The 16,957-nt window shown below is 35.1% G+C and overlaps 1 protein-coding gene across 9 annotated transcripts in view; it reads right to left on the reverse strand.

The window, feature by feature from the left end:
- Window positions 1–16,957, reverse strand: part of WDFY3 (WD repeat and FYVE domain containing 3) — a 279,105-nt gene that overhangs the window by 79,370 nt on the left and 182,778 nt on the right. For 8 of the 9 annotated variants that reach the window (XM_047717875.1, XM_047717871.1, XM_047717877.1 and 5 more), the window contains 7 exons: window positions 16,560–16,712; window positions 11,509–11,582; window positions 11,262–11,423; window positions 9,620–9,714; window positions 5,386–5,506; window positions 4,949–5,166; window positions 978–1,213 (listed from right to left, as the gene is read on the reverse strand). In XM_047717875.1, coding sequence (XP_047573831.1) covers window positions 978–1,213; window positions 4,949–5,166; window positions 5,386–5,506; window positions 9,620–9,714; window positions 11,262–11,423; window positions 11,509–11,582; window positions 16,560–16,712 — 1,059 coding nt within the window. The remainder of the gene's footprint in view (window positions 1–977; window positions 1,214–4,948; window positions 5,167–5,385; window positions 5,507–9,619; window positions 9,715–11,261; window positions 11,424–11,508; window positions 11,583–16,559; window positions 16,713–16,957) is intronic. The other variant, XM_047717870.1, reaches the window with a different exon arrangement.

Genomic DNA, 16,957 nt, shown 5'->3' on the forward strand with positions numbered 1-16,957 from the left:
ATGAGAATACTATGTATCATCCTGTCTTAGGTACTTAGGCAAAAATCAAGGTTTTCTACTTTTTTTTTCTCTATGAAAACAAAGAAAATACATGCTAATTAGCCCAGAGATAACATTTTAGAGCTATGATTTTAATTAAGCAGGATCTTTTAAAAAAGCATGTGGGACTCACACCCCCCCCCCACCTTGGCAATATTCTAATTCACTTTGAGGTTATATACAGATAAGATCTGATGAAATAAAAATCAGTTTAGGAGACTTATTCATAGCAGTTTTATATAACACTTTATGACTATGGTGTCATGCTTATTTTGAAAAATTACATAACCAACCAAACTGTTAAGCCTGAATCTGAAGCCTGACTTAATGTAAGGGTACAGACTTCGTTTTCATGTAGAAGTTTCTGTCAATTACTAGAACTGATTTGAATTAGCATTTGGCATTATGATACTAATAGTTGAGTCAAATCTGAATTCCTAACTCCTCACAGTGCCACAAACATAAGCTCTATACAGCTATCCATAATAAAGCCTTAGTGTTTTTTCCTAAAGTGGATGTTACCTATCATTAAGAAATCAAAGACATTTTTGTAATCAGAACTTACACTAAGAATCCTATCCAATTAATTCATGGTATACACACCACTCTCTTTATTTTCAGTTCTACAGAAATGACATTATACTTCTAGATAAAATCATATAACTCAAATTCTTCAAATCACCATTCAATACCACCCAAAGTCTTTATGTATACAGAATCATACAGAGTAATCAAACAAAACGAAACAAAAAAAACAGAGACAAAGGACTTCTTTTCGTGAAAGTTTTCTATAGTATCTTCAGATTTTTCTTCCCAAATCAAACTCTAAATGTGAGAAAGGGATGGAATCCCTTTGGTTTTACTGTGAGTAACCCATCACCACACGGTGATTTTCCGGCACATAGAATTACACTTACGCCTTACTAGATAATTCCTACCTGGCAACCCTGCTTACATCGGCTGCTGATGACAGGCACACTGACCTGCAGGTTCTCAGGCAGCTCACTAACTGGCTGCTGCAGAAACAATGCCATGAGGAGAAAATAGAGAGCAGGGACATTAGTGTGTTTAGGAAGGAATGACTGAAGAACTGGGAAACCAGGAAAATGACAAGCATCCCGGTTAATCTCCCTGACCGTCGATCTCCCGCCAGCACTCCTGCCCACATTGAATCCTAAGAGGAGAGGAAATGTAACAGTAAGTACAAAATGAATAATCGATTGCCATGCAGTATTAACAAAGAAAGGAGTAATTCAGTGTATGTGACATTTCTCTCCAGAACATCCACATTAATACAGGCAATTAACTATTCCATTGTTGAATTAATCTTCCAGGTAGAAGTTCTCTTACTATCTCTGATTTCAGCAAGCCTGTCTCTTAGAATACAGTTCTTGAAAAATACCTGAGACAATCAGATACAAGAGGTAAGATAAATTTTGCACATTCAAAGAATACCCTCAAATGAGCTCAAATTTTCCCTAAGAATAAAGTAAAATTCAAAACATAGCCAAAATGTAGGATGCTACAACAATGTACCTTAAAAAACTAAAATTGCTGTCATCGTATTTAGTGGATAAATGTAATTAACTATATGTAGTTAATATATGTCATTTGTCTAGATCCTGTTAAACTAGTTAACTGTAAATTATCTATAAGTTTTGAGACAAGATGAAATAAATAAGCACAATAATCTTTCTTCACAACATGATCTGTAGTTCTGTTGGGAAGCTGCCCGGCGCTGGGACAGCAAATGGGAGCCTGCTGTGACTGGGGCTATTCACACAGGCAGGTTCCTTCCTAGAAACAGTCTGACTAGGAGATGGTCAGTGGGGACTGATGTGGCTTTCACAGCATCAGCCTTTCCATCATTCCTGCTCCCTCCATTATATAACTTATCAGGATACAACTCGAACATGCAGTTCTTTTGCCTCTCCAAACCTAGTGCAGCACTCAGCACAGAATAAAATGTTGGCCAGAGTTTCAATGTAAAACTTGTATGAACAGCAACCAAGAGAAGAAGGGTTGATTTTTACTCTGAAGCAATTTTTATTTCAAATGAATATTCATTTTTTTCTTCCTATTTGTTTTTTCTAGGATGAAGTGAGCACATACTTGCTACTACTTAAAATAATAAAACAAATTTGTGTCTAGCTAGCTTTTTAATGATTTCATCCTAACCAACTGCTTAGCGTGATGTGAATTAATCTTCTCAAGTATGTTCTAATTAAAAAATTATATAGCAATTTACCAGCCTCTTTCATAGATTATCTCATTTCTCAAACACAATGAACGTGTGAGTCAGAAATTGCTATGATCCCTTTCATAACATGGAAAATGGGCAATTTGTTCAGTCGACAAGTTGAAGAGCGGTGGCACTGGGACTTGGGCCTGATGTCTCTATATCAGAGTTTATAAAGTTGGACTGTCCCCCTTGGCCTTCCTAATGACACTGCCACATTTCGGAAAGACTGTCTGCATTAGGACACTGATGATTTTTGCTATAGTGAATTCTAAGTGAAGTTATCAGTATAAAAAAGTCTTGAGCTTTAAGAAGTCAAAGGACATAAAGTCGTATTTTATACATTAAACAGGAAAATAAATTTTGAATAAATTACACATCCTAAATGAAAACCAGTACAAGCATTTATTTTCCTTTCTAAATTCTCACACTCTATTTTTCCCTATAATTAATCTTAAGAATACTTAGTATGTTACTAACAATTAAGCCTTAATTTAGATTCAAGTAACAGCTACATGTAAGATATCTTATAAAGAAAAATTTGACAAAAACTAATAAATGTGAATAAAACACTCAAAGACATTAGGTTGCTCATCACATCAAAGAGAAACAGAATCAAATTATATGAGATATATATATGTATGTATACAAACACATAGATGTGTGTTATCATATAGGTACTCAGGGAAAATTAAACTGAATCGAATTTAAACTAAACTTAAATTCTTAGATTTCTCTTTTAGAATGAGAGCAGCATATGTAATTTCTAAGCAGGTAACAATGAAGGACAAGTAAATTCTAAGATCAGAATTGGAAAAGCTCCCTTTTCTGATGTTACTGAAGTGATACAGGACAGACAAAAGAAAAGGGGATTAACACTGAGAAGACAGTTACCTAGACTCTATTACTGTTGGGTTCAGAAACCTTATGCATTTAACAGTCTTACTTTCCTAATTAGAGAAATTAATAGGTTTATTGTCTATAAAGTACAACTTACATCTATAAAATATATACCTGTCTCCAGAATCATGAAGCCCAAATGAGATGACACATGTTAAAAGACTTTGGCAAATCACACTGTACTACAGGAGTCTTAGTTAGGTGTTCTCACCACTGTGGTTTTGATGTTCGATGAGAAGCTGGGCTGTCACCTGGCACTCAGAACTCTCACACTCAGCAGTACTCACATTTCCGGCTCACTCTCCTAGCGGCTACCATTAAGGTCAGTAAGTGAAATCTCTTGCTACCAAACTGTTCATAGTAGTAACATTTGTAGGCTATATCCCTCTCCTAGGGTTGATGCAAAATAGTGATTTTTTTTGGATCAGAAAAGTATACATAATGATACTTTAGAATACGTATTTTAAAGCCAACAATTTTCTTGAGAAATCATTTCACAGTGAATTCCTTTCAGTACAAAGTTTCTTCAGACATTTTCCAATATGAAATAACAATAAAAGAATCTTTGTAAATACTGTCTTCCTATCATTTTCTTTGATCTTTGAGAAAGCAGTGCAAGTAGCAACTAGGTACTGATGCTTTCGCAGTTTTTTTTAAGAGATAAATTACATATTCAATTTGGATCCCTAATTGATAAGGGCAAACATGTATTCTTGATGCTTATTCTAGAATACAATTACATATGATTTTAAAACGTATTATAAAGACAAATATTTTTTTAAATACTTGATTTAAAAACAGTAAGAATTGAATGCCTAGAATTTTCAATAAAAACATTACTTTAAATATATATAGCTCCAAAATAAGATCATTAATATGAACAGAAATACAGCAGTTCAAGTGACTCTCTAACATAGGAAACTGTAATTTTCTAATATTACTTAAATGCTCAGTTCCATGTTGAAAACTGCATAGAACCAGCAAGCAGACAATAGGGAATTTTGGCTAAAACTTCAAGCTTAAATATTTGAGAAGCAATATAACATAACTGTTAAAAGCAGGACTTTAGATCTAATCAACCTGGATTCAATTTTTGACACTTCCTAGCTGACGAGTGACTTCATCCCTATGTCTCAGTTTTCTCATCTCTAAAATGGGTATGACAGTTATTTATATCTCATGGACTATTGTGAAAATAAGTTAATGGTTGAAAATGAAAATATCTAGTAACTGGCACAGATATAGCATGAAAAATACTGATTACTATTAATTTAGTTTTGATAATTTGCAAACTACCTACTTATAGATCAGAAAGGGAACTACAAAACAAAAGGATTGTAAGGAATTCCCTTAGTTTTCACATCTGTAATATCCTGTGTCTGCCTTCCATTTGCTTTGTAATTTAAAAAGCCAAATTTGAAGTTAAGCTTTTTATTCATTTGTTCATTCATTAAAATTCATGACTCTGGGGCATCTGGATGGCTCAGTCAGTTAAACATCTAACTTCAGCTCAAGTCATGATCTCGGGGTCCTGGGATGGAGCCCCACGCTGGGCTCTTTGCTCAGTCAGAGTCTGCTTATACTTCTTCCTCTCCCTCTCTCACTTGTTCTCTCTCTCTCAAATAAATAAAATCTTTAAAAAAAAATTCATGATTCTTAACGATTGTCAGATAAATTTAAGAGTATAAGCTTTGATAAGAGTTAAAAACAAAACGAAAGACAAGAGTACAAGAGAGCTTATTTTAAAGCAGCTGATGTTAAGTCCCATACCTAATACAGTTCCGATCTTATTAGTTAAGACAGAATCTGTCTGTTCCAGCCACCCTCCACCGCTGAGTCCTTCCTTAAACTTGATGAGGATAGACTGATTACTCAGTAGCACAACAAGAATCCTCATGGCTGCCGTAACTGTGGTGGAATGCAAGTGTTCTTCCATAAACATCATAATCCAGTCAAAACCCAGTGTCCTGACCAGTTCTTCACAAGCTCTATTTAAAGGCAGATGAATTAAGAAGGCAAAAACAGAACATTAATTTCAAGGGTTAGGACTCAAAATTTTTAAAAAGTAAGAATAGTTTTGTTCTCAAGATATTATAAATTGCAGGATTCAAAGAATCTATTAAAAGTCAATAGCAGTTCTTTTTTCTCTACTATGAATTAACTAGTAATAGCACCTGTACCATCAATTTTAAGAAAATTTTACTTACTGCAAATTAATGCTTGTCTTTTCTTTAGATGTGTAAACTAGTTTTAGCAAGATATCTAGAAGTCTATTCCTCAAAAGTATAAGATTAGCAGATACAAGACCTCCAAACTCTTCTTCAGTTCCTACAATGAAAATATATACATTAAATTGCCTTAGTAGATAAGCCAGTGTAAAATATACAACATAGTCCTAGGAAATCTCACTGAAAAATACATCTTTTAGAAAATGTTTTCTCCAGGAGTACTTTCCACTAAAGTGGACAAGCAAAAGGGTCCATTCATTTACTTCTCTTTAGAATCCTGAAAATTGTTCATTTATATTTGACATTGTCTAAACAAGTAATAAAAGGTTGTAAACTCTTTCTTATATAATATTTAACCGTCCCCCCACCAATAGAGTCAAAGTAGTCACATGGATAAAAATAACAATCCAGGGGCACCTGGCTGGCTCAGTGGGTTAAAAGCCTCTGCCTTCGGCTCAGGTAATGATCCCAGGGTCCTGGGATCAAGCCCCGCATCGGGTTCTCTGTTCAGCGGGGAGCCTGCTTCCCTTCCTCTCTCTCTGCCTGCCTCTCTGCCTACTTGTGATCTCTGTCTGTCAAATAAATAAATAAAAATCTTTAAAAAAATAATAATAATAATCCAAATCCTTAACTTCCAATTTCATTTTGAAAGATATAAATAAATTTACCAGATTTAAAAATGAAAAAAAATAAGCATAGAATATTCAATAAATGTAATATATAAAGGAGACTTAGAATTAAATAGCATAAAAGATAAAGGCACACAAACGCACAGAGAAATTAGAAAGGAAAGGGAGGAAAACAAAAAGCTTATGGTTCTCAATGAACAGTGCTGGAAGCACACAGGACTGGTATCTATGGGCCAGTGGTTGAGGCCCAGGCCTGACATGCTGGGTTAAAGCTTAGTAAGTCACAATCTCCATACCTTCCTTTACCTAGAATTGAAGCTCAGGCTAAACTTTGACTTACTATGGTCATTTGCTTTTACTTGTTTGGGCAAGGGATTCTTTTTATCTTTAAACACTGTCTTTTAAATGGCTAATTTTGTGCCTTAATTATTGGGAAGGGTGCTTCAAGGTTATCAAGAGGAGCTCAAGATTCTCTTCTAAGAGGTAAGACTGGTATTTTATAAATTGTTTTATTAAAACACATACCAGACAACCTAAATTGAGATGAAGATTACTTCCTTTAAATTATTTCCTTTTCAATTTTTTTTTCAGTAAAATGACAATCCACACAGAAATAAAAAATTCTCCTTAGACTAATATCTAGTTTTCTGTCAGTTTTGCTTCCCGTAATTTTCAAATATAATGTAAAACAATAAACTCTGAATTTCCAGCTTAACTTCTTCCCCCTCAGACTGATGCTTTCTTCCACACTGCACTACTCTTTTATGCTATTTTATTTTGCGCTGATTATGATATTGTTGTTCAAGTTCAAGTTCAGCATTATTATTCAAGTCATTTTCTTTTTTGTAGGTATATCCTGAATGCTGTATAAACAACTTAAAAAACAAAACTATGGTTTGAATTTTTTAGAACGTCATAGTAAATACAGTCTTTAGTCCTTATCAAACAAATAGCAAATATCCTATACTAACAAGACCAGGAATGAACTTCTCACTTATTTCAAATGGCAATGAAGTGATGAGAATACTAGTCTAATTAACCTGGTAATTAACAGATAACTTCTGTTATCTAACTTGGTAGATAACAGAAAACTTAGCAATTTATACATCTCCACTACTGTACTCATCTCAAAGAAAATTTTTTAAAAAATATTTTATTTATTTATTTGACAGAGATCACAAGCAGGCAGAGAGGTAGGCAGAGAAAGAGACAGAAGCAGGCTCCCCGATGAGCAGAGAGCCCAATGCGGAACTCGATCCCAGGACCCTGAGACTATGACCTGAGCTGAAGGCAGAGGCTTAACCCACTGAGCCACTCAGGCACCCCTCAAAGAAAATTTTATACTAGTTGTGCTCACTGAATTCAACAGCCAACAAGAAATATGGAGACTAGAGAAATATTTTTCTCTATGTCTTTTTTATACTTGAAATAAACATTACATATTTTTCTCTACATCTTTTTTATACTTGAAATCACATTACGTATTTCTTAAGATTCTTAAAGGACTTTCGCTAATACTTACTTACTTGGCTTATATTAATTAATTCAGAGATAAGAAATAATCCTTGCATCTACCATATGCATTTAAAACAGTGGTTAAAACACAGTGGCTAAAAAGCTTATAATGTTGTTTTGGATTACCTGCATTCAAATGCAAGCAGCATGATCTCAGGTAAATTTATTTTACTTCATCTTTCTAGGTCTTAGTTTCTTCCCTTGTAAAACTAGGACAGCAATAATACCTATCTCACAGGATTGTTATAAGAATATAAGAAGCACTTAAACAGTGCATGTCAGATACTAAGCGCTCAGTTAAGTGTTATCTGTTTTTATCTTTGTGCTATCTGTCCACTGCTAATTTGCTTTACTGAAGAAATACCAACATTGTTACAAATGAGCAGGTTCATGTAAGTGAGTGGTCAGCAGCAGCCTTACGTTCTGCTATAATCAGCAGGAATTCACTGAGGCTCCCAAATCTTAGGTTCTCTTTTGAAAAACACGAGTACAACACTTTCTCTTCTTATTCATGAAACACCAGAGAGAGGCTGTGCTCCAGATGGGATAGCTAGCAAGGAGAACACCTCTGTGAGGCACTGATTCAACAGTATTATTTTTCACTTGTCCAGGTGGACAGTGGTCTAAAGGAAGTCATTTATATGATACCATTTTGGAATAAAGTAACAGGATAATAATGGAAATAATGCTTGCAAATATAAGATATTGTGAATTTAATTACAAGTCAATCTAAAAGGTTCTTTCAATGCTTTCCAAACAAATCCCCTACCTTAGAACATAAAAAAGGAAAAATATAGAAAAGGGGGGTAAATATATAGCAAACGAGAAAGGTTGGGGGAAAAAAAGTCAGGTGAGTCGACTTTTGATTTTGTCTCAGACCATGAGCTCAGTGCCTGGGGACTGAGCCCCATGTCATCAGGCTGCACTGTTGGCCGAGAGTCTGCTTGAGATTCTCTTTCCCTCCCACTCTGCTCCATCCCCTGCTCATGGTCTCTCTTTCTCTCTCTCTCAAACAAATAAACTTTATTTAAAAAAAAAAAAGTGGTTGTCATGGGCCCAGTATTCCACAAATTGTGAAACTATTTTTATTTTATACTTACATAAAATGATTCTAGTGAAATGCTTTTTCTCTAAATGACCACTAAATGTTTAACAGGAAAATGAAAGTAAGTTATATACATATAACTCATAATAGCAACTGTTTCTGAAGAGATGTATTTTAAAAAATTAATCAATGTTCAAAAATCACACAGAATAGTTTGTTACTTTAAAGGAAACCTGCTATGAATCCTGTATGATAGAAAAGATTTAATGTTTTCCCATTTTTAATTATTTTATACAGTGATTTTACAACTACATGTTATGTTCAACCACACGTGTAGTTACATCTGTCACTATATACACTATTATAATACCACTAACTATATTCCCTATACTGTACCTTTCATCCCTGTGACTTCTCTATTTTTACTGTTTTTTTTGTTTTTTTTTTAAGATTTATTTATTTATTTGACAGAGATCACAAGTAGGCAGAGAGGCAGGCAGAGAGAGAGAGGAGGAAGCAGGCTCCCTGCTGAGCAGAGAGCCCATGTGGGACTCGATCCCAGGACACCGGGAGCATGACCTGAGCTGAAGGCAGAGGCTTCAATCCACTGAGCCACCCAGGTGCCCCTATTTTTACTGTTTTAAGAGGTTTTTTGTTTTCAAATTTACATAAAATTAACATCCAGTATTTTATTGGTTTCAGGTGTACAATGATTCAACAATTCTACACACGGTCTCAGTGCTCATCAAGGTAAGTCTACTCTTAATCCCCCTTACTTCACCCATCTCTACCCACCTCCAGGAAAGATTTTAGTTTTTTAAGTAAAATTAACAACCTATTAAATTAGATAGGTAATTTTGTATTTCTATATACTTTACAGGCTTCACTTATGACAAATACATCTATGAAAGACCATGAAAAGTAATGTAAGGAGAAAAGTAATATAATAAAATCACATATAATTCTAAATTGTGCCATAAAACAGGGCATAGAAATTAGTTTCCAAGTTCCAGACTTGACTTACCAGTATCAAGCTTCTCTTCATTGTTTATTTCCATAACTACAAATTTCTCACAAACTGCAAACGTTGGTAAAGTAGAAGAAATAAACTGGCCAAACCTTTAAATACAAGAAAAAAGTTACGGAGTTTAGGTTTCTCTTTCCCCAAAACAAACAAACAAAAATATAAAGAAACAAAACACAAATGAAAAACTACTACTTCCTGTTTTAACTAATTTTTTACACACCTTTAGATGATTGTATTCGTTTTATATCCTCTAGGATCATTGCAATTAAAGTTATAGGTTACAATCTTTTAAAACATAGGGCAAAATAGTTCTTCAAAAATATGAGTCCTTTCAAGGGGAGATGGAGAGGAGAAGGGAGTTGAGGGAAATTGGAGGGGGAGGTGAACCATGAGAGACTATGGACTCTGAAAAACGATCTGAGAATTTTGAAGGGGTGGGGGGTGGGAGGTTGGGGGCACCAGGTGGTGGGTATTGTAGAGGGCACGGATTGCATGGAGCACTGGGTGTGGTGCAAAAATAATGAATACTGTTATGCTGAAAAAATAAAAAAATGAAAAATTAAAAAAAAATAGTTAAAAAAAAAAATATGAGTCCTTTAATGTATTTTGAAGAACCAAACAGTATGATCCAAATCAAAATGTCCTAACATTTTTCTGTACGGATCCACTGTAGCCTTGTAATGAAGAACTTGGGTTTCGGCTCTGTTTTTAATCTTATTACCTGAGGCAAGTAGCTTAACCTCTCTGGGTTTTAGTTTCTTAATCGATAAAGTAGATAAAACCAAAAATTTGATAGGTTTCAGTGGTAATTTTAGGAAAGTGATCATTATATTTCCAGAATAAGATTTAAACAAAATTGTTAAATAACAAGAATTTTTAAACTCCAGTTTTAAATCTGTTGCCATGTTACAAAAATATCTTTGGGGTCAGTGAATATAAAACTAAGTGATGTACATGCTACACAGATTAGAGATTAGTCTAGTGGGAATATTATAATCAGTAGGAGTGATTTCACCTGGATATTCGGGAAATGACATGAAAAGTGGTCAAACTGAGTTTAACCAATTCTCTACTTGGAAAAAATACTTTGGTTAAGGAGCGTTCTCCTTCCATTTTCAGTTAAAATGGGAATTACTATGTAGATATTAAAATTATTCTACACACCATCCACAAATATGCCTTCAGCCATTTCTCATTAGCAGCAAAATAATATATAAAAGTAAAACATCACCATCTGTTTGGATGATCAAGAATAAATACACAAAAGAGATGGTATGCCCACAATAGGGGGTATGTATATGTGTGCACATGCATACTTGGGCACATACACTTCAGAAGTAGCAGGGCTGGGGGAAGATGAACTAAGAATTCCTATACTGAACACTTTTATGTCTAGGACAAAAATTTTGTTGGGCTCAGTCCTACATATTCTCTTATTCACCAGTGGCAACAACTGGTTTTGCTGTATGAAGACAAGACCCTGAGACATGCATTTTTTTGTGCCTTACAAATAAATATTCTGAATATTAACATTACAGGTATTACACAGGCATAAGAATCAGTTACATTTGTCTCATGCACTTTCATCTCATTGGTAATTTTAGTGAATAAACAGACAGATAACAGTAGTGTTCACTACCTGAGCAGATCATTGCTATTGGGAAAACCTTGTAGTAAGAAGCTCAGCACATTACTAATAGCAGCAATGGTAGGTTGGGATAAAGACATATCTCGAAGAGTCAGTAGCAATTTGGGAATTAGTTGGAATTCCCTCATTAATTTGGCATTCTTTGAAGCTTCACTGTAAGAGAAAGAAGAGTTTATAAAGGCCGTGCTATCATCTCTTCTATAATTAAACAATTAGCTACATCGATATTAACTAATACCTGGACTCAGTGAGCAGTTCAATGAAGTGTTCAAATAAGGAAAGATGAAGTTCATATGGTGCATGGAGCCAAACCTACAATAAAAATAAAGAACAGTGGTATGTTTAGGGTTAAAAGATACCCCAAATGACTATCCAACAAACATAAATATAGCACACAGAACTTATTTCACCTATATTATCAATGGCATCATAAAGAATTCTCAGATCATTAACAATGTCCATTTCTGGGTTTTCATCATTTAAAATTATTTTTATTCTCTTACAGAATGAGATTCACCTTCAACAAGTTCATATAAAGGACTGAGGAGAAATACTGGTTTTTGATATCTTTAAAATCCTAAAAAACTAAAATGGGTAAAAACTTCCAGAACTAACTAAAGCCGCATTCAAATTAAACAAGAATTAGTAACATGGGATTGAACGAACTAAAAGAAAGCTTCAGGGAAGGCAACTCCCCGTGGCATTCCAATGGCAGAGTAGTCACACAGGCCGCGGCATTCCCTAGGCCTACGCCCTTCTCTGAAACCTTCCCTCACCCCCAGCAGCCTCCGTGTCACATTTTATCAAGCCAGGTATTACGGCTGATTTCATGCTCTACATTAACCCCAACATTATATAATTAACTGAATATAATATAGGGTGAAGCCCTAAAAAATTGCTTGTATATAAGACTTCTGGTTCTGTTTATAAAAGAATATTGTTATAAAAATTATCCTCCTAGAGTAAACAACTGGAAAGGGAAAATGTATAGAAAACTTATTTGGAAATCAAGGACTGAATATCATTACTGAATACTGAACAGAGCATATGAAATAGAATGAATAAAGAATGCTGCTTCCTGAGGACAAAGACAGAGTGACTAGAATCTCATGTGGGGTCCAAAATTGGAATCAATCACTGCAGAAGAGTACACCAAATAATTCTTGGAACATACAAAGGTCTGTGACTAGTTTGCACGCCCACCAAAGAGCATGTAGATTTCTTAATACCTGGGGGGTTAGGCAGAGGCCCTAGAAGTGAAATACCTAAGTAGTGGGGCTAAATTTGTGCTAGACTAAAGATTACTTAGGTCCACCCTAACAAATCTTAAAAATGTGCCTCAAAAAGATAACTACAATACCAGAGCAAAGTTCGATACTTTTGTAAAAGAATATGACAAAATCTAGCACTTAACAGTGTAAAATTTAGCATACAATCAAAAATTACCAAGCATGCAAGGAAAAATATGATCCATAAGAAGGTGAAAAATCAATTATTATATGTAGCTCAGAAATGACAGAAAATGATAGAATTATGAGGACTTTCAAAACTCTATTAAAAATATGCTCCAGGAGTGCCTGGGTGGCTCAGTGGGTTAAACCTCTGCCTTTGGCCCAAGTCATGATCTCAGGGTCCTGGGATGGAGCCCTGCATCAGGCTCTCTGCTCAGTAGGGAGGCTGCTTCCCCCTCCCCCTCTGCCTGCCTCTCTGCCTACTTGTGACCTGTCAAATAAATAAATAAAATCTTAAAAAAAAAAAAAAAAAAAAAAAAAAAGCTCCCGGGGTGCCTGGGTGGCTTAGTTGGTTAGGTGGCAGACCACTGATTTTGGCTCAGATCATGGTCTCAGGGTCCTGGGATCAAGCCCTACATTAGGCTCCACATTCAGCAGGGGATCAGCTTGAGGATTTTCTCCTTCTTCTCTCCCCCAACTCATGCAGTCTAAAATCAATCAATCAATCTTAAAAAATGCTCCTTATGCTAAAGAATATAACCAAAAATATGAACATGAGGAGGAGAAATAGAAAGTAACGGGAGATCCAAAATGAACTTCTACAGAGGAAAAGTAAAATATTTAAAATGAAAATTACACAGGATGGGACTAACAGTAGATTGGACACTGCAGAAAATAATTCAGTGAGCCTGAAGACACAACAGTGGAAACTACTCAAAATCAAGTATGAGAAAAGAACTAAAAAGAAATAATAGCATCAGTGACTTGTGGGAAAATACCAAGGAATCTAAGACACATGTAATTGGAGTACAGGAAAGGTTGGGGGAGAGTACCAGGAAGAACAGCTATAGAAATAATGGCTAAAAAATTGCTAATTTGATAAAAATGACAAACTCACAGATTAGAAAAGTCAACAAACCCCAAGCAGAAGAAACACAGAAAAGACAGTAGAATGACTGACATCTTTAAGGCATAAAAAGAATTTTTAAAAAGTCAACTAGAATTCTATTCTATGCAAAAAAAACCCTTGAAAAGAGAAAAAAATAAAGACTTTCTTGGATGGGAGAATTTAAGGCTAACAGGCACTATGAAAATGTTACAGAAAGTTCTTCAGGTTAGAAGAATAAGATAAGATGGAAATCTGGATCTACATAAAGGAATAAAAATGGCATGATATATATGTGGGTAAGTATCAAAGAATTTTAAAATTGTCTTTCAAAGATAACTTACTATTTAAGCAAATATAATATAGAAAAGTACTGTGGAGATCATAAACATAGAAATAAAATGTTGGACAAAAATAGCATGAAGGACAGGATGGGAGAAATCGCAGTATATCTTTGCAAGGTATTTACACTATGGGTAAAGTGGTATAATACATTCTGAAGATAGACTGAATTGTTATAGATGTATATTATAAATTCTCAAACAACCACTAAAAAAAAAAAACCTGTAATTCTATTACCATTATTTTACTTATATCTGTGAAATACTATTTTAAAAATAAGGTTGAATTATTTATGGACTATTATGGTTTGCAGTAATTAGGGATACAATACCATAAAGTGAGCAAGGTAATTTAAGATGAAGCCAAAATGTGTCCAGCAACTGAATTTCTGATGTTTGCGTATTAGATTTTAATCAGATGCTTGAAACTAAAGATCACCCCTGATTTAAACATACCTGTTTCCAGATGAAAACAAAGCCAGGCTTAGTACTCCCATAATTCTGCATACCTTTATCTCTGTGCTTTCACAAGTTTTTAATGGTCTATTTATTTGCTCTTCTTTTCGAATAGATTAAATGCCTTTAGGCAAGGACTCTTTTATTTTCACATCATTAGCACCTAACACAATGCCTGGCTCAAAGATGCTTAATAGGTATTTTCTAAAAGAATGAGAGGTCTGTATATTACAATTTTTTAAAAGATTTTATTTATTTATTTGACAGACAGAGAGAGAGAGAAAACAAGCAGGGGGAGCAGCAGAGGGAGAGGGAGAAACAGGCTCCTAGTTGAGCAGGAAGCCCAATATGGGGCTCGATCCCAGTACCCTAAAGTGAAGGCAGATGCTTAACCAACTGAGCCACCCAGGCACATTTGTAAATAAAAATATATTTACAAATATTTGTAAATATTCAAAATTATAATTTTGAATATCAGATTAAGAAATGAATACTTTATTGTGGAAGTTTATACTAGAAGTTTTGAATAATATGATTATGCCTTAGAAAGAATGAGGTCGAAAGATCCATGGGTAGGTTGAGAAAAGGGGGAAAGAAGTGATAGTTATCCTAGTTGGTAAGAGAAGATGATTAGGGCTTGGGCTAAGTTGTAAAAGTAGACACCAGAAGGTCAACTACAGGAAATATGGAAGTATAGTCTAGAGGACTTAATTTCAGACTGTTTATAAACAGGGAAGAAGAAGAAAGCTGATTTTTCAATTTCAAGCCTCGGTGACTAGGGAAATGGTGGTGTTATTAATAGAAACAGTTAGAAGGAAGAACTAATTTGGGGAAGAATGTTGAGTTTAGGTGTTGCTGGGACATAAAAACGGAAATGTTGAGCAAGAGATCAGCACTAAGTGTAGAATTCAGATGTCAAGCTAGAGATCAGATTTAGGCCTCAACTTTGTAGAAATGAGGCTGTGGGATGGGGTAAGAACCTAAAGGAAAGAACACAATAAAAAAAGATAAAGAAATAGGACACTTTTACGTAAAAATAATGAAAATTTCAGAGCCAGGAAATTAAGGGGGAAGTAGTGAGAAAGATAGGACACTGTTAGCAAGAGAGTCAGGAGCTGCAAAAAGAGGGGGACACTGGGGCGCCTGGGTGGCTCAGTTGTTGAGCGTCTGCCTTTGACTTGGGTCATGATCCCAGGGTCCTGGGGTCAAGTCCCACCTTGGGCTCCTTGCTCAGTGGGGAGCCTGCTTCTTCCTCTCCCTCTCCCCCTTCCCCCACTCATGCTTTCTCTCAAATAAATAAATAAAATCTTTATTTAAAAAAAATAATAATAAAAAGGGTGGGAGATACTGCAGCATTTGCTCCTGAGCTGTGGGTACTGAAGATTGAGTATGGGACATGTTGCTGCTAATAGGCTTTCACATACAGCTTCAGGAAAATAGAGCACACAGCCTGTTTGTCAGGGATTTAAGATAAATGACAAGACAGAGCTTACAGTAGTTATGAGGAAGAAGAGTTGTGGCCTAGACATTACAGCCAGCAAACATTTAGTACTAGACGCCAGTGTGGGCGGTAGTGATACAAAGGCATGGTCTCTGCACACATGAAGCCTACAGCCCCACAAGGAAGATATACACAGATATAAAGCACTGTGTGTGTACACTATATATGCATATGAATATGCACAGTACCGTGAATGGGAAGTTAAAGGGAAAAGAGATATGTGAGATTAAGTGGTACCTTATTATTTCGACAAAATAAATGCTAGTTTATTATGCAGCTACTATTAATCAAAATTTCAGGTGTAATAGCTCATATTTATGGAGGAAAAACTTGTATTAGAATAGAATTATCTGATTAAAATAGGTTTGCCTCTCATAAAGCCAGAGGAAGCCGCAAAGTAGCTCTAGTTAGGTAAATGCCTTACAGCATTTCACTTCTACACTACTTATAAACTGGACTATCCCTGGAGAGAAGAAACGCCCTCACTACCCTATATTTTGTACTTTACTAATGTCATTAATAGGAGCACCGTAAAATTTAAAAATTTAAACACATCCTAGAGACAAAAACTGTTTAATAGTTAACTCTATCAACATACAGAGTAAGAAATGGATTCATTGACTGTATATTACCAGTCAGTGTTCATATACATACTTCAAAATCACAAAGTAGATCCTGGAAAGCAGTTGAATTTGGAATAATGGAGGTCTCATGCCCACTATCAACAGTTCCCACCAAGGAAAATGTTAGATGGAGAATGTGGCTGTTAAGGAGGGAACGTTTCTTCTTAAGCAGCATCGCCAGCAACTGAAAAAAAGCAATACCACATGCCCATTGATTAATCATATCACACACACACACACACACAACTCAGTGCAAAGCAATTCCTGAGACTTCTAAGCTGATTTCTAAATTTTTATTATGAAAATAAAACATTAGAGAAAATCTGAAAAGCAGGGTAATCCCATCACTCTATCATTAAAATACCTTGTACATAAACTCTTTCAATTCACATGTATTTAATTTGTTGCCATCACGTGCATATAATTTTT

Source organism: Lutra lutra, chromosome 2 (genome assembly GCF_902655055.1).
Source record: "Lutra lutra chromosome 2, mLutLut1.2, whole genome shotgun sequence".
Taxonomy (NCBI): domain Eukaryota; kingdom Metazoa; phylum Chordata; class Mammalia; order Carnivora; family Mustelidae; genus Lutra; species Lutra lutra.